Source organism: Cynocephalus volans, chromosome 17 (genome assembly GCF_027409185.1).
Source record: "Cynocephalus volans isolate mCynVol1 chromosome 17, mCynVol1.pri, whole genome shotgun sequence".
In the NCBI taxonomy this organism is placed as follows: domain Eukaryota; kingdom Metazoa; phylum Chordata; class Mammalia; order Dermoptera; family Cynocephalidae; genus Cynocephalus; species Cynocephalus volans.
Genome location: NC_084476.1, coordinates 7,069,215 through 7,086,867, shown reverse-complemented (window position 1 = coordinate 7,086,867; position 17,653 = coordinate 7,069,215). Strand labels below are relative to the sequence as shown.

At 59.4% G+C, this 17,653-nt stretch overlaps 1 protein-coding gene across 1 annotated transcript in view; it reads right to left on the bottom strand.

Moving 5' to 3' along the window:
* Positions 1 to 5,469: 5,469 nt before the first annotated feature.
* FIBCD1 (fibrinogen C domain containing 1) overlaps positions 5,470 to 17,653 on the bottom strand; it is a 35,456-nt gene continuing 23,272 nt past the window's right edge. The window contains exons 5-7 of the mRNA XM_063082581.1: positions 11,033 to 11,129; positions 6,380 to 6,559; positions 5,470 to 5,729 (exon numbers count right to left, since the gene is read on the bottom strand). Of these exons, the coding sequence (XP_062938651.1) occupies positions 5,470 to 5,729; positions 6,380 to 6,559; positions 11,033 to 11,129 (537 nt within the window). The remainder of the gene's footprint in view (positions 5,730 to 6,379; positions 6,560 to 11,032; positions 11,130 to 17,653) is intronic.

Below are 17,653 nucleotides of genomic sequence, written 5' to 3'. Positions count from 1 at the left end.
CTGCCTGGAAGCTTGGGGCACCAGTCAAAGAGCAGGATCCGAGCAGGGGCAGCTTCTGCAGCGAAGGCTGGCAGCAGGGAGGTGGCAGAGAGGTGGCGGCGAGAAGATGCTCTGGGGGAGGGAGCCAGTGGGTGACCATGTCGCAGTCTGCCGGGTTCCCTAGGAAGCCGTCCTGAGGGCGTCTGCCACATCCCAGCATGGCCAAGCTGAGCAGCAGCCCGGGCTCCTCGAGGCCCCCTGCTGTTTCTCTCAGCATGGTAGCTCAGATTCAGTAAGAGCAGGACTTGGGTGACGTGGGCCCCTGACTCAGCTCTCGGACTCCTCTTTAGCCACACATGTCTCCAGAACTGGGTTCCACATCTGGCTCAGCCACAGACCAGCTGCAACCTCCCTGAGCCTGTTTCTCCACCTGACTGGGGACAAGCAGGGCCTGCATCATGGGTGGGGGCAGGGGGTTGTGAGTCTCCAAGGACCTCTTGGGGAGGGTGGGGTGGGGGCTGGCAGGGCACCACCCAGTGTGTGTTCAGGTGAGAGTGCACTAGTGAGAGTCCATGCAGTGGGCACCTTTGTCAGATTCCCCCTCCGAGCTCCGGAGTGCACTGAGGGACCCTGCCTGCCATGGGAAACCTCTTCCCATGCTGGATTGTGCAGTTTGTGTCAGCTCCAAGAACTCTCGTGTGACTGAGTTCACTGCATCTTTCCAACTGGCCCCATGAGTTGGGACCAGAGCAGCCTGCTGCCAAGAGACCCACCAGGGGACAGTTTGGTGGCAGCAGGGGTGGGGCAGAGTCAGGCGAGGCCCCCAGATGGGCAGGTGTGGCCCCTGGGGAGGCACGTGGCCACAATCACCTCTGTGACTTCTTTGGCCTGGCTTGGGGGTCCTATTCCAGGCATTCCCATCTCTGCCCCCTCCAGCTCTGTCAGAGCAGGCAGGACTCCATGCCTGTTAGGGCAAGACCACTGTGGAGAGGAAGAGGTAGTGGGATTCGTGTTCTGTGAACCTGGACGTGGAAACCTCCCGCCACAGGTGCAGGCCGAGGCTGAGTACAGGCCACAGCCACCGCCGGCTCTTCCCACGGGCCCCGCACGGCACTTCCGACACAGCGGGCACTCAGTAAATATTGGATTTTATTAAATAAACTCAGGGGATTGACACCTCAAATTGGTTTTATGGATAAATAGCCAATAGGGACTGTTAATTCTTAATAAAGAGTCTCAGCTCCTCCAAACTCCAGCCCCAGCCCCAAGAGAGGCCTCCAGGGAGTTTATCACCCTGGGGACCCCAATGGGGTGCACAGATGGTCATTCCGAGCCTTACAGGTGCAACTAGTAAGGTAGGCAGTCCCCATGGCCACCCCCAGACTGCTGGCCAGGTGTGGGCTCATCTACGAGTGTCTTTGCAAAGCCTAGAAGCGGGTCTGCCAAATGGTCTTGTGCAGCCCCGGGGGTAGAAAGCTGCCTGGGAAATGCTGTTTGGGTGCTCTAATAAAAACGGTGGGGGAGTTCATGGAAAACAGAGGGGAGCGCCTGGAACATTCGGGTGTCTGAACCACCCCAAGCTCTAATGTGGGGCATTGAATGGGGTTAGAGTCAGAAGCCAGGCTGGGTCATCACAAGACTTTATTGGACACAGGAATGCACACAACACCGAGGGCACATAGCCCCCTCAGCGACTGTCCCACACTGTGCTTCGCCATGGGTTGCTGTGCTGGCCCTCAGGGTGCCCGCCACGCACTGCCCAGCCTGTGCGGCCAGAGCCGGGCACACCTGTCTGCACAGCAGGAGGCTAACATGGCCAGCCTCAGGTCAGAACCCCTCCTCAAACCCCTAAATCCCAAGGCCGACCTCAGCCCTCCATTTGCTGAGTCCTTCCAGCTGCTTGGGCCATTCAGAGTTTGGGGACAACCTTCTCTCTGAAAGCAGATGAAGAAACAGAGGCCCTGGGGAGGCCCCAGTCACTCAGGCCAAAGCTTCATGTCCTGTCTCCTGGTTCTGGGTTCTGTGAGTCTCCGCCTCACAGTCCACAGGCCAGGGATCTGCAGCTGGCCACGGACCTTGCTTATGCCCTGGCCCCCATCTCACGCAGACACGCACCCCCTTCCTCCCCTGCCTGGGGCCTGGCCAGCGCCCTGGTTTAGCGGCTGTGGCTGGCAGTTCACGCTGAGCGGCTCGCTAATCCCCAATCTCTGCCTGCTCAGGGACGCACTCCCGGGTGACAGACTCCGGCCCTAGCCAAGCCAGCCAGAGGCCTGTGTCGGGGACGGTGGCTGGCGGTGAGGGGGAGGGGCCAGGAAGAGGTGGGCACTGGTGATGTCCCTTCTGCTCTGAAGACAAACTATAGAACTTATCATGTGCGGCTACAGGGGAACAATGTGAGAACTGCTCCTGGCTCTGTCCTTAGCTCGTGGCTGACTGTGCTGAGGCCACCAGGGGGGGGATCCAAGGGTCCTTCCACCCTCTGGGCTCAGGCAAGGCTGAGTGGCCTTTGTTTAACTCTCAGCAATGTACCCTAAGTTTGGGGACAAGGAATGACGCCACTGGCCGATTCCACAGAGCCTACCTGTGCTTGTGGAAAGGACGTTGCAGAAGCTTGCGGGGCGGGGCGGGGCGATGGCAGGAAGCGCACAGCCTTGAGGTCCCAGTGTAGAGTACCCCCCCTTGGCTCAAGGAAAGAAAGAAAAGGGGAAGGAGCTTGATCAGGTGACACTCTGGTACAGCAGGGCCATAGGCATCCCACCATCAGATCTCCTGGCCCAGCAGGACAGGGTTTGGGTGCAGTGACCATGGGTGCTGAGTAACCTTTTGCACATGCCAGTCCGTTGACCTCAGGTCTTGGTGGAGAGGCCCCTCTCCCCAGGCTTCCCCAGCATCCCCTTCTTCCTGAGGTCACTCCCATTCTAAGGACAGCCCTTTGCACCAACATCAGACCATGGGCTCTGCGAGGCCAGGGCCAGAGGCTGTGGCCTAGAGCAGGCATGCAGGAACCATTGTGCTCAGTGCCAGCCTGTGGAGGGTGCCCATTAGGAAGGTGGGGGCAGGTCCATTGGCCTGGGCTCACCCAGGCTTTGTGCCCATACAGCCAGTGCTTGGTAGGGCCCTGTCCCCTAGTGGTGCCAGCCCTGGCCCAGGAGAGGGGCTGGTGCTCTGGAAGAGACGGGAGAGGGGCCGGTGCTCTCCAGGGTGGCTGGGTGTGGAGGACTGCTAGACCACCAGCTCCTGAAGGCTGCCCTCACCTGTGCCCTGTCCCCGCACCAGGCCCAAGCTGTGTGCATGTGTTCCACAGCCAAGCCCTGGCACGTGGGCTCCTGTGCCTCCTGTCACACACGCACATCTGTGAGTCCATTAACTTCACACTCCCCGGGAGTTTGTTTGGTGACACATCAGAAAGCGCTCGGCACGTTCTCAACAGCAGCTGGTGCTGCAAGGCTGGCGGCTCCGCCTGGGCCCAGTCAGGGGCCCCCCCTGGGCTGAGACCTCAGGGTCCCACCAGCCTCTGCAGTGTGACTGGGCACCCTGGCTGGGCTGGCTCTCTTGGCTTCTAGAAGACGGGAAGAGGGGCTAAAGGGGGGGCTTCTCTTCAAATCTCGTGTGGTCTTCTTACCCACTGCTCACCCCCTCACCCAAACCTGTCACCACCCAGGTCACACTGGGCTGCAACCGCCCATTTCTTGGCTGTCTAAGTACCAAGCTGAGTACCAGCTGAGTACCAAGAGGGCAGCGACCTAGTCTTGCGCACACATAGGGCAGGCTTTGGCCCACGGCAGATAAATGCGCTGCAAACATTTACTGAACAGATGTTTTTTGATTTGGTGTTTTTAGATTTGGTGGAGCTAGAGGGGACTGCTGGGCCACATGCCGGCCAGAGGCTCTCAGGCCCTTCCTACCGCCCCGGCCAGCTTGGATGTATTATTTCTTAAGCACGAGCTCTGGTGGGAGGGGACAGGGGACTGAGCCCCACACTCCCTCACTGGCCTGCCTGCAGGTGTCCTTTAAAGAAAACACCCCCTTGCTCCTGCCTGAGGAGGGGTCCCTCAGGGGGCCCTCCCCACCCTCTCAAAGGCCCCCCCCATAAGGTCCCCACAGGCAGGAACTTGGAAAAACAGGCGTGGGCTTTGTCCTGAAGCAAACACATGAGGGTCCCAATGCTGCAGAGCAGGAGATTGAGGGCTGGGAACCTGGGAGCCTGCAGTTCTCACCTGTGTGGGGAGGTTGGTTGCGGGGGATGATACTAGTGTGCTGGGTATTGGGAGGATTTAATGAGAAAAGGTCCAGGAGATGCTTGGCCGTGCCTTAGTCTTCCCTGCCCCATTTGCCCAGTGGGACCCTACCTCCCTCAACCGCTCCCCCAGGGCTGGGCCCAGGTGGCGGTGCCCACAATCACCAGCAGGGGGCAGCCTCCCCACGGAGACAGCAGCCTCGGGGGGCGGGATGGAGTCACAGCCACCAAACCCCTCCATGGGCAGCCTCAGGATCCTGGAGTCCCTGGAAACTGGTGGCAGTGGGGTTGGTGCAAGCCCTGCCCCAGAGCCCCAGCCCAGAAAACCAAGAGGTTCCCATTGGCCCGGCCTAGACCAACGGTTCAGGGTCTGCTCCATCTCCCAGAGGCAGCAGAAATGGGGTGGGGGCTCCGGCGGCCCCTGGTAGGAGGAAGGCAGGAAGCTGGGTGGGAGCTGGGCTGGACCTCATTTGAGATGAACGGAGCAGGCAGTACAGTGGAGGAGGGGACTGGAGACCTCCCAGGCCCATGGGGGCACAGGGTGGGTGGCCTCCAGGGAACTAGCCTCAGCCCTGGCATGTGGTCCCCACAGGCAGCTGTGCCCCCGCCTGGCTTTGGGGCAGGGCAGGACACGGCCACCCAGCCCACAGCACAGGCAGCCACACCGAGGTCCTCTGGGGAGGGGTAGGATCTCCAGGCACCAAGGAAATGGGGTCAGAGGGCATGGTGTTGGGCGGGCCAGAGGAGAAGGGCCACTGACCTGGCCTCAGAAAGACCCAAATGGTCCCCTCTGATCTGCTAAAAGGGAGCCGGGGTGTATGCCCCTGCTCTCTACATCCCCCCAGTGCCAGGATCTGGGCTGGCATGGTGAGAGGCTGCCTGGTGGCACCATCCAGGGCCAGGCCATGTGACGACTCCAGCATCCTGGCCGGGAGATGGCAGACCCTTGGCACAAGAGCCAGAGTCTAGGCAGGTGGAATGCAGGGTCGTTGAGTGTGCCAGTCCCCCATCAGCAGAGGCCAGAGATAATGTTAGCTGCCAAGTCGGGGGTGGGGACAGTGAGAAGGCGATGTGTGATGTCACCTGCCCAGGGGCTTAGTGTCGGGGCTGGCCTGGCCTAGTCCTACCAGAGAGCCAGTCAGCCACGCACAGGTGGGAGGAGAACGCTTCTTCACGCAGGAGGGGGTTGGGGGTGGGGTGGGGAATGTGGGGACCAGGGGGCTGGCAGGTGAGCTGGTGGACAGGGCGCCGGCCTAGCGGTCCTCCCGGACCGGCCGGATCTTCATCTCAGAGAACTTGAGCGAGTACTGCCAGCCGGTCCAGGAGGACCACTCGACGCCGTCAGCATAGGAGGCATGTGCGCCGCGCAGGTATTGCCCATTGAGGTTGGACGTGTGGCAGTTGCGGTACCACCAGGCGCCTCGATAGAAGGCAGCGCAGTTGTTCTCTGAGTGGTCGCTGTCACGGTCCTTGGTGGTGAACTTCATGCCACTGTGCTTCAGGAGGGAGTCACCTGCACAAGAACACACACACAGGTGTGGACGCGGGGCACGGGTAAGCCCATGTGTCGTGTGTGTGAGCACAGGCGCTGACATGCTGCACACAGACCATGTGTGTGTGCTATACACTCCCCTGGACGTGGGTGTGCACACACGTACACGTGCCCCCACATATATACACTGATGCGCACATGTGCCTGCCCACCTGCCCCTCTGTGCCCAGCTGTGTCCCTGCAGCTCACGTGCACACATGGTGCCACCTTGGGGGCAGCCGGGGCTGTCCCTGGGTCTAGGCAGGCTCCAGCCCTCCTCCTGGCGTTCCCACACTCCCTCTCCTCGCTTCCCTGCCTTCATCTGAGATGAGAAAACCAGCCTGGAGGGGTTCGGCACCACTCTTCAGAGACCCAGCAGGGCCCAAACCCCCCGTCTCCTGATTCCTGGCTCTGTTCTCAGTTTCCACATCTGCAGAATGGGCAAACAATCCACGCTCTGCTGGCTTTGCGGAGGGGTGAGGACCAGGTGGGACTTGGAGGTGGAGATGAATAGCCTTGATCCTGACCCCAGAGGGTGGAAAGGCTTGACTGGGCAGGACCTCGTCTGTTCTCTCGCGTGGGGAGACGGGTGTGCTGTCCCCATCCTTGTATATATATACCTGGAGCCTTACCCGCAGTGCCCGAGTAGTCAGCAACGGTGAGCGGGTACCCATCTTCCTCGGGGTCCACGGAGAACAAGCCGACGCCAAAGCTCCCGTAGCGGGCATAGGCCGTAGTGTTGTCGAAGTCTTCCAGGTCCACGTGCAGCTCATAGGCAGCCTGTGTGGTCAGGGCATGGATCCTTTTGAGCCCTGAAGTGGGGGAGAGCAGGGTAGGAGAAGTTGAGGCGCTTAGAAGGTGACCCCCAGAAAGAACTGAGGAGAAATGAGAGCCGAGCTCATGCGGTTGGTGACAGAAAGGGACAGCCACCACCAAGTGCATGCTGTCAACCCTGGACTGCTTCCTCCTCCCTGCAGGCCTGTATTTGGCAGGAAACTGAGGACTAGCAGCTTTTCATGTTTGGTTTCCTCTATTTGCTTGAAGTTAGGCTACACTTTCCAAACGTAGGGGCTTTGAGCTGACAGCTGGTACGAAGACCGCAGGCGTCAGGAGGAGTCTCGGGGGATGACACTTTTCATCTCTCACAGCCCGGGCTCCAGTCAGAGCCGGATGAGACTGGATGCACTTCCCTGAAACTGGCCCCGAGCTGCCGTACGTGCTGTTCCCTCTGCCGGGACACTCTTCCCTCACACTCCTCCTCACCTGTTCGTTTCCAGGTGTCACCTCCTCAGGAAGGCCGCCGTCAGGGTTGAGGACCTCCTCTGCCAACCCAGGCGCCCCCGGCCCCCGCAACCCCAGCAGTGTCTGTCGTTCCGGGTCGCAGCTACCTGTTTCCTGCTCGCTCCACCCAGCACTGCAGAAGCTCCATGACAGCAGCGTGTCTGTCCTGGTCGCTGCTGATCCCAGCATCTGGGGTGGGCCCAGCCTACAGTAGGTGCTCAATAAATGCTGGCTTAGTGGCTGGGAGGTGGGAGGCGGCGATACGTCCCCGCTGTCTCCAGGACCTGGCTCTGAACCCACACCTCGCCCCGTCCCACGTCCTCCCTCCCTCTGTCCTTCCCCTTCTCAGCTCTCCTGCACCCATCCTGTGGGTGTCATGCCAGCCAGCCCCCCACATACTCAAGGTGCTTCCCTGCCGGTGTGATTACTTCTTGATTAAGAAGGTATTTAATTAAATGCCTTACAAGTTATCAGCAGCAAGTGACATTTCATCAGCCTCCCCCTCCTACTTGCCTTTCCGCAGCTCCAAACCCCCCGTGGGTCAGCGTGTTCATGCCACCGGGGCACGAAGGCTGTGCGACCCCTCCCCCTCTGGCTCAGACAGAAGCCTTCGGTCCTATCAGCCAGGTCCAGGGAAGGGCAGAAGTAGCCGGGAGAAGAGTAAGACCTCCTGCAGCATCTCCCTGTGTGGACCCCCATTCCTCACCAAGGACCCACGAGGACACGGGCTTTGAGAGCACAGGGTCTTGCCAAGGTCCCTGCCTCCCCACCTCTCCCCAGTCCCCCCAGGCTGGAGTCTCAAGGCAAGTTGCCCTCCCTCTCTGGGCCCTGGCTTGCACTCCTGTGAAGGGGCCTCAGGGCTGATGTGGAGCCAGGAGGGCTTCACACACCAAAGGACAGACAGTAGGTGACAATAGCCGTGACCTGGACGGTACTCGCCAGGGCCAGGCACTGTCTGAGTGCTTCTCGCAGATTAATGAATCAAATGGAATTAGAACAAGTCCGATTTCATTAAAGAATCCCTGCAGAGCTCTTGTGACAGTGCCCGGCCACTGCACACATTAGCCAGCTGGGTGCCACTGCTGTCGGATGAGCCCACGATGCGGGAACTACTGTCATCCCTGTGACATAGTCAAGGGAAAGGAGGCCCAGGGAGGTTACGTGGGCCCAGGTCACACAGCTGGTAAGTGGCAGAGCTGGGACTTGAACCCAGGCAGAAGGGCCCAGACTCTTTGCTCTTATTCATGCCTGACCCAGGACAAATCATGGGATCCAGGAGCAGAACGAGAGGGAGAACGGCCCAGTGGGGATGCTAGAAGATTCCTTTCCCACCACTAAATGGTCGCAGGTGCCAAAGGCCCACCACTCATCAGAGCACCGTTCCTTTGGGTTCGCCATGCTGGGTTCCTGACGTGCCGTCCCAGTGCCTGTGAGGGGCTGCTGGGGCCTTCGGGGTCCCTCCCCGATTCGGTTCACCCTCCTCCCACCCCCTCCTCCCCACCCTCTCTCCATCTCCCGTCTCTGGATTTCTCAGCCCTGTTGATCTTGCAGCATTACTCCCGGCCACGTTAACTGCTCCTCCCCAATTCTCGGGGCCCCCAGAATGTGGACCAAGATCCAACCCCATCATTCCTCAGAGTTCCAATGGCAGGGAGCAAGCAGGAGCCAGTGCATTGAAACAGAAAAGACCCGCAGACCCCCAAACCTCACACGGTCACCCCAGTGAACTTGCAGATGGACTAAAGATCTGAACCTAAAACAAAACACTAGAAAAGCATAAGAAAAAAAAAGGGGGAGACATTTTTTATAAAACTGGGAGGGAAAAGCAGGCTCTAAGCCCCAGAAGACATGAAGAAAAAGACTGGCAGAGGGGACCACATACAATTTTAAACTTTAAGCAATAACATGACCAAAAAGAAAAAAAGCTGAAAGATAAATGACTGGGAGTAAACACATATCATGTACATCAGACAAAGGATCAATAACCTTAATATATAAAGAGCTCCCATAACTCAATAGGAAAAGACAAAACGCTCAGTGAGGTGACCAGGGAGTGTGGACAGCAGAGGGGGTGACAGTGTGGGGAGGCTGGGTTGACATTCCCGTCAGGACTCCGACGTCTGCAGGAGCTCCTCAGGGCTCCGCTTACGTGCTCCCTCCCGCAACTTCTGCCACCGTTGACAGATTTCAATTAAGACACCGCAGAGGTGGCAGAGGCACCAGCCCTGCTCCAAGGGGGTGGGTGGCGATGCTGCACCAGGGCGCCCCTGGCTGCCTCCTCCCTATGTCACACATCCACCTGGGTGGGGTGGGGCTGAGGAAGGGTCCCCCCATCCACGCCTGTTTTCACTCACTCAGTTCAGGGTGTAGGTCAAATCCTTGCTGGGATCCAGCACGTGAACCCTGCCAGGGCTCCCCCCACCTTACACACACACACACATATTTGTGACAAGTGACCTCACCTTTCTGAGCCTCAGTTTCCTCCTAGGTAGGTGTGAGGTGTCGGGGGCTGATATGTGTGGAGCACTTAGCTGGTGCACAGTAGGCAGGCGGTAAGCAGACTGTGGTCATGAAGTCCACACTGGGGTGTCTGACCTCTCCTGTAGTCGGGACCCACCTGCCTGCACCAGGGCAGGGCAGAGAGGGCCCCTCCCTCATGGACCCCAGGTCTCGGGGAGACAGACATCAGTGACAGCACAGATCACCACCAGGAGCTTCTGTGCACCCAGGGGTTTCGCTGAAAGACCTGGGACCCTCCAGACCCCCACCTGGCGCCCAGACCTGGGCTCAGGCCCTCGGGCGGTGCTTCTGCCAGTGGCGGTGGCCTTCGCCTCTGCCTCCCTCTCCGCCCTCCCGCCCAGTGCGCCCACCTCTCTGCTCTGCGCTGCACCAGGGGGACCTCCCAGCCCACCATGCCCGGAAGCTGAAGCGCCAGAGGAGCCACGGAGCACGCGCAGCCACCAAGACCACTCAGGTGACATCCCAGCCCAGTGCCTCCCTGTTTATTTTAATGTGTATTAAAACCGTAAACAGAGTGACTGCTAGGGGACACAGGGTTGCTCTTTGGGGGCAAAGAGAATGTTCTGGAATTATCGGTGATGGTTGCACAGCTCTGTGGATATACTAAACACCACTGAATTGCACACTTGAAAGTGGCGAGTTTTGATGAGTGTGACTATCTCAAAAAACGGCCACCAAGAAAACCTCACCCCAAGCCACAACCACCTCCCAAATATATATATATAAGACCTCAAACTTGTGGTTTTTGAGGATAATAATTATTGTTTAGAATGAAATTAAATAAGGTATCCAAAAATTTTTAAAGTTTTGAAATTTAAAAGATAAATTTACAGTGAATTTAAAGTAAGTATTAAGTAAATAGTAATCGTAACAGGACCTTTTTGAGCGCTTATTTGTGCCTGGCACAGCCTGTACCCTGGCTGTGGGGAAAGAGTGGCGTGCGGCCAGCCAAGCCAGGGACCCTGGCTGAGTGCACTCACTGGCCACCCTTCTGGGGTTACACGCTTTGTCCCCAGCACAGCCATCGGGCATTTCTGACCCTGCGGCAGGGCAGTGCCAGGCTCATCCTTAGTCCTCCAGAGGCCTGGGATGGTGTCGAGCACCTGCCCACAGTTTGCCTGATCTGGACGGCCACCAGATCCCAGGCTGCCCCAACAGGAAAGGCCTCCTGGCTTTTTACTTCTGGTCACTCCCTACCCACTTGCCAGGGGAGCGTGGGGCCCTCTGCTTTTCTGCCTTCCTTCACCCGTTCATGCTCACAAGCCCACGTCCACCCAGCGAGCCCACCCAGCGAGCCCACCCTGCCGACCACACTTTGGCTCTGGCCCCATTCATTATGAACGCCTTGGTAGCCTTCACCTGAGACACCTGTGAGCTGGTGCAGGTGTGCCGAAGCCAGGAAAACCCTGCCACCCTCCATTGAGGGAGGGGGACTGGGGCCCAGCAGTGTCTGGAATGCACGGGGGTGGGTCTCTGGCGCTCACCTAGCCAGTGCTCCCCCGTGAGCTTGCCGAAGCCATCCCGGTACGCATCCCAGCCCCGGAAGAAGTTCACCGAGCCGTCCTCCCGGCGCTGAAACACCTGCAAAGGCAAGGTGAGGGTGGAGCCTTGGTGCCAACCACCCCAGGCCCCCCGGCCCCCCACATGTGCCTACCCTGCCCCATAGGCGCCCCACACTCTGCTCCTGCCCTGCCACTCGGAGAGGGCAGGGCCTCCTCTTTCCCTCAACAGAGCAGGGCTCAGGAGCCTCGTGGCAGCCGGAGGCGGATTGATTGACCAGCCACAGCCCTGTGACATGGCCCCTCCAGCAGGAATCTTGGTGGACGGGGTGGGCTGGAGGAAACCAGCTTTCAGGCTCACCTCTGCCGCCTCACTTTGTGAGGCTCAGCTGGTCCCATCCTTGCTCGGGGCCTCAGTTTCCCCACTGGACCCTCAGCTGGTCCCATCCTTGCTCGGGGCCTCAGTTTCCCCACTGGACCCTCAGCTGGTCCCATCCTTGCTCGGGGCCTCAGTTTCCCCACTGGACCCTCAGCTGGTCTCATCCTTGCTTGGGGCCTCAGTTTCCCCACTGGTCCCATCCTTGCTCGGGGCCTCAGTTTCCCCACTGGACCCTTAGCTGGTCCCATCCTTGCTCGGGGCCTCAGTTTCCCCACTGGACCCTCAGCTGGTCCCATCCTTGCTCGGGGCCTCAGTTTCCCCACTGGGCCCTCAGCTGGTCTCATCCTTGCTTGGGGCCTCAGTTTCCCCACTGGTCCCATCCTTGCTCGGGGCCTCAGTTTCCCCACTGGACCCTTAGCTGGTCCCATCCTTGCTCGGGGCCTCAGTTTCCCCACTGGACCCTCAGCTGGTCCCATCCTTGCTCGGGGCCTCAGTTTCCCCACTGGACCCTCAGCTGGTCTCACCCTTGCTCGGGGGCCTCAGTTTCCTCACCACTGAGTGAGGTCCTAATACCTTTTTCTATGTCCTAACAAAACTGGACAAAAACCTGTTCTCAAGTGTTGAAGAACCAGGAACAGCCAGAGCCCCGTCTCAGCAAGCTCCCTCCCCCTGACAAGCCTGGCAGGGATGGGTGGGGGCTGGGGCACCGCTGTGCAAGCCCCTGGTCTGGGAGGACAAGGAGTCCAGAGCCGGCTGCAGTGTGACTTGGCTGCCAACGACGGCCGCCCCAACTCTGTTCTTCATTTTAATAACATTCTTGATTGGGGAGTCGGGAATCCCATCGGTTAAATTGCTTTGAAATAAGCACCGCGCTGGTCCAGCCAGAGCTGCCTCGAGTATTTACAAGATCCGCTGACAATCCTGTTCCCGCGGCCCCCGCCCTCCCCGCGGCTGTCTTTCTGTCTAACAAGCCTTTTCCTGCTCATTCGCCGCGACAAGTTCCCCGCGCCACACCTGCCCCCGCCGTGTCAGCGTCTGATGTGGCAGACATCTGGCCGCGGCGCCAGCACCCGCCTGATTTCAGTGGCTCGGAACTGCCCAGCGACCAGCCTGACCGGGGTCACCTGCTGGTGGGGCCTCTGCCTGGTGCTCCCTGCCCACCAGGATGCGGCCGGCCATTGGGGCGTCTGGGCAGCTCTGACATCAGGGCACTGGGGGGGGGGAGGACACCTCTCTTTTCTTGCTCCATGACCTCCAACCCGGCCCAGCCCCGAACGTGAAAGTCCTCGGAGTGCGCGGCTTGGGTGGAAGGAAATTCGATCAGGCTCAGGGAGATCTGAGAGGCGCCGGCGAGGCATTGACGCTGCAGATTGGGACCCTGAGCACGCGCCCTTTGAAAGGCCTAATCCTGCAGAAGCTCCGGCGCTCCCCCGAGACGCCAGCAGCAGCCCAAGCCTGTTCCGCGGGAGGAAAGGAGCTGGAGGGTCCCCCGCAGGGCTGGGAGCCCCTGGGATGGCGGCTCGCACCGGAGGCCTGCCCAGGGCCCAGGCCTGAGGGAGCCTCCGTGCCATCCGGGGAGCCCAGAGATCATGGGTCTGGGTCTGGAGCCCGGTACTGCCACAGATCACCCTGGCACGTTACCCCACCTCCCTGGGCCTCAGTTTCCTCACCTGTAAAATGGAGAACCATATGGCACTTTTCTTATAGACGAAGACAACCCACTGAGGATACGCTCAGGGGGCCTGTCACCGAATAGGAGCACAGCGAGTGCCAGCTGGAGGACAAGCAGACGCAGACCTAGCCTGGGCGCCTCTCGTCCCCTCTTCCTCAGTACCCCCAGACCACAGCCTGCTCTCCCCTCCAGACTGCAGCCCTGCACATCTCCTCCCAGTCAAGCCTCTTTCATTCCTGCAAATGTTCTATTGAGCATCTCTGTGCCAGGCACCAGCTGGGGAAACTGAGTCAGGGGACAGGAGGTCAGGGCCTGCCCTCAGGGCAGAGGAACTATGTTCAGGGGACCTCCCACCTGGGGGGGCAGGGGGACAGATCGGAGGTGGGGAGAGAGCAGGTCTGCCCAGCAGGGCCGGCTTCTGGGAGGGACTCCAGGTGGCCCCAGAGAAAGGGCAGGGTCCTGGCCCGTGTTTGGCCACTGCGTGGCCTGGGTCAGTCACTCCTCCCCTCTGATCCTCACTTTGCTTGCTCACGACAAGCCCAGCCTCCAGGACCCCAGCAAGGACTAAATGCACAGGGCGGGTCTTATTCCCGCCATCACTGTTACTAGGTTCCTTTCCTGTCACAACTGTTGTGAAGTAGGAAGTTGGGGGCCGGGCTTCTGGGCAAGGGCCAGGCATGACCCTTGGAAACTGGAAAGCCCAAACCCAAGCAGGGAGTCCGGGGCGAGGGGCTTGTGGGAAGTAAGGGCCTGCCCAGCCAAGGCAGCAGGCGGGGCCCTCTGGAAAGGCTCGCAGTCAACATGGATCTTTCCAGAATGAGAGTAGAAGCCCTGGCAGTCCCAGCCTGAGCCTCCGCGAGGCTCCCCCAGGCTCTGCCTCCCACCCCGAGCTGCGAGGGCAGCCGGCCCATCCGTCCCCTCACTCCCACCCCTAGGATGCCGCGATCCCATGCCGTAATTCATGGGCCGTGCCCAGACCCCTGCCCTGATCTGACTCTGGGGGACACAGCAGGAGGGCTCCAGGTCAGGGAGCTCATGCCCCTGGGTCCCAGCTGAAGGGACAAATGGCAGCACAGTCGAGCCTGGGTGCTGCTGAGAGCAGATCACTGCCACTGCTCGGGACCAAGTCCTTCCCCCAAGTGCACGTAGTCGCCAAATCCCAGAGGGCTGACCCCCACTTCCTGCCCTCGGCCTTAAGACAGCCTGTCCTCCATGCTGGCACCATGGCCAATGTATGCCACTGAGCAGGCGTCTGAAACCTGGGGCGTGCCTCCTCACCAGGCTCGTGCCGAGAGCCGACTTCTGAGCCCACAGCCCCCGCTCCCTCCTTCCCACTGCCCTGAGCTGGGTGCCAGCCACAGACATGACCCCCAGCCCCTGGGGGCTCCTCCTGGGTGCGGATCCACTGGGGTGAGCACATACCCGGGGCCACCTGGGCTTCCTGCCTTCCTCTCCCGCCCAGGAAAGGGCGCTGAGGGAGGATGTCCCACATTCCCGTCTGACAGTCCCAATCTGCACCAGCTTAGAAACCACGGCTTCTCTGTGCCACCATGGGCACTAAAACTTGACTGGTTAATTGTGACCTGCACTTGAGGAACCAAGACACATCTGTGACACGGCTTTGGAGAAGTTACTTTCAGACTTTCTGACCATGGCTCCGAGAAATGCAATTTACGTTCTCTCTCTCTCTCTCTCTCTCTCTCTCTCTCCAACCCCCCCGACAATTATCTGAAATGAAGCTTCCTGAAATGATGCTTTCCCTTATTAAAAACGATGTGTTCTAATATTTTCTACTGTGTTCTATTCGATTCCACTCTATTTCATTTAAAAAACAATGTTGCTCACAGCCCATGACGCCGACTCTGCCATCTGCCAGTGGATCAGGCCCCCAGTCTGAGAAACGCTGCTGCTGGTGTTGCGGGACCCTGGGCTGTCCTTATTCCTGGGCTTAAACACCAAGTGACGGAGTGTGCCACACACCGAGTGCTAGGATCCCCCACTTGGAAGCCCTGTCCTCGCCCTGGAGCCGATCACAGCACCACGTGGCCTGACAAGTTCCAAGTGCCGCGGGTGGCCCCAGATCGTCAGGTGGGTTTTCCCAGGTTCCCAGGCACGTGGGTATGTTTTGGCTGACTCTGAGGTCCAGGGCGAACGGCAGCTGTGGCCTCGTATTTCTGGAAACCAGCTGGACTTCACTGATGCTGGACGTCGCCACGCAGAGAGGCCTTAATTACAGAGCAAGGATCAGCTGGAAAGGAGGATCATTGTGTCCACCCCCAAAACATGACTCCCCGCTTAGACAAAAAGGAGTGGGAAACAAAAGACAAGGAAACAAAATAATTACTGATTCATTTTGAAGCTCAAATCTGAGTTGGTCTAGCTCCTGGGGCATCTCTCTCGGGTTCCGGCTGGAAAGCAATTGATGTAGAAACCCTCGCCACCGCCGCGGCCTCCCGAGCAGGTGCCACGAGTGGGAAGACAGAGCGTGTTTTCTTGGTGCTGATTCTCAGAAGCCGCCTGGCGCCTCTTGGAAGTGCTGCTTACGGGGCCCTGCCAAAGGAGGGCTCGGCCACATGGTCCTGCAGATGGTGCTGAGCGGATTCAAAGGAAGGAGCCGCTGCACTGGGCGGTGGAAGGGGGAAAGCAGCCACAGCTGACTGTCCTGGGTTTGTCACAGGCCCTAGCGGCCAAGGGACGCAGAGATGCTACGGGGCTTCCTCAAACTCATGCTTGAAGGCCCCATCTCAGCCAGGGCCACCTCTGTGAATGGACCCTGTCCAACCTGCTCCTTGTTTGCCCGGGTGCCAAGACCGTGGAGCTGGCATCCTTAGCACCAAGCCGGGCTCTGTGGCCACCCCAGCACCAGGCCAGTGTCTTAGAGAATGGTCACAGCCCTCCCTGCCACAGCCCCATTTGGCAGATGAGAAGACCAAGAAGGCTCGGAGAGGTGGATGACGTGGGTACAGCCCAGAGCCTCAGGGCTGAGAAGGCCAGAGGAGGGGGACAGCTGCGAAAATACACAGTGCCCCGCGGCTTGGCAGGTGGACACTGATCCCTCCAGGCGGTGCTGCCACCTAGGACACCACAGTCCTAACCAGACTCTGGCCAATAGGCTGCGACTTCCCGAGTCCTGGCTTCTCCCCTACAAAGCAAGGGCTGCTGCCGAGGCCCCAGGTGTGTGCTCGGCTCACAGGGGTGACTCTGGCCTTCAGAAAGTTCACGGCCCCAGGAGAGACAGCTGCATAAGCCTGAAGTCACAGGGCGGAGCAGCTCCCAACCTGGCACCTTCCTCCAATTCCCATGCCTCAGTTTCCTCATCTGTAAAGTGAGGATTATAACAGCCTCAGCCCACAAGGTTTTGATGAGAAGTAAACGTGCTGGTACACAGCATTCAATAATGATAACAATCATTGTTGCTACAGGGCTTGATGGGAGCTCAGAGGAGTGAGCCCCTCTATGGGGGAAGTTGGAGGTGGTAGTCTAGGAGGGCTTCCTGGAGGAGCATATGCTTGGATGAACTGCAGGGACTTGCCGGGCGGTCGGAGGAACTGAGACCCAAGGGAGGGGCGAGGGGTGGGCCCAAACACTATGAGAGAAGGGGGATGGGCCGTGCTGCCTTGGAAGGGTCCCCAGGAGGCAGTGTCTGGGATTTTTTCCTCGACCATGATGAAGCTGCTGCAGAAACCAGTTACAGGCAGGATGACGCTGGCCGTGTAGCTGCAGCGTCCACCAGCCTCCCAGGCCTCCTGAGCAGGAGATTCTGGGAGGGGAGGCAGGAGGCGGTGGCAGAGGCAGATTCTTGTTTTTAAAGAACAAAGAACTTGGACGTGTGAGTGAATGCAGCCCTTCAAAGGCAGCCCCTAGGGAGGCTCTGCCTGCATTCCTGGGAGGCTGTCTGTCCTTAAATCCTTTCTGGATACCTCTGGGCAGTGCCCCCAGGGAGGTCCCCAAGCTTGCTGGCAAGAGCACAGGTTCCAGAACAAGGTGGAGCTGGGTTCCAATCCTGACCCTGCCTCTCACAGGCTGTGTGACCTCGGATAAGTCACGGAACCTTTCCGAGCCTCAGTCTCCCTCTCTGTAAGCCCTTTCATCATCCCTGCAGGGCCGTGACAAAGGTGCAAGGAAGTACATGTGTAAACCGGGCGGCGCACAGTCTCGCCAACGTCACCCCCCACCCGAACCAGCTGCCGAGCCCAGGAGGAGGAAGTCGGGCCCACTCGTTGTTGTTGACTGAAAATGGTACCCCCGGGCCTGGCACCCCGCCACACTTCCCAGGCTTGGCAGCCAGCGCCTGCCGGCGCCTGGCAAAACACTGCTCAGAGTTGCCATTTATCCAATCTGAGCCACATCAGGCACTGGGCTGAGCATTTCACGTGCCTTATTCGGTTTACATCGAAAGTTTGAAAAATCCAAACTGCTCCAGGCGGAAGCAAGCTTTCTCCGTGCAGACTGGCCAAGGGAGCAAGAGGTTGCTGTCCCCTGTCATCTCGGCCATTATTAAGGTGTGGGGGCTCCGAGGACCCCTCCCCAGAGCAGTGTGGGGGCCAGGCAGCAT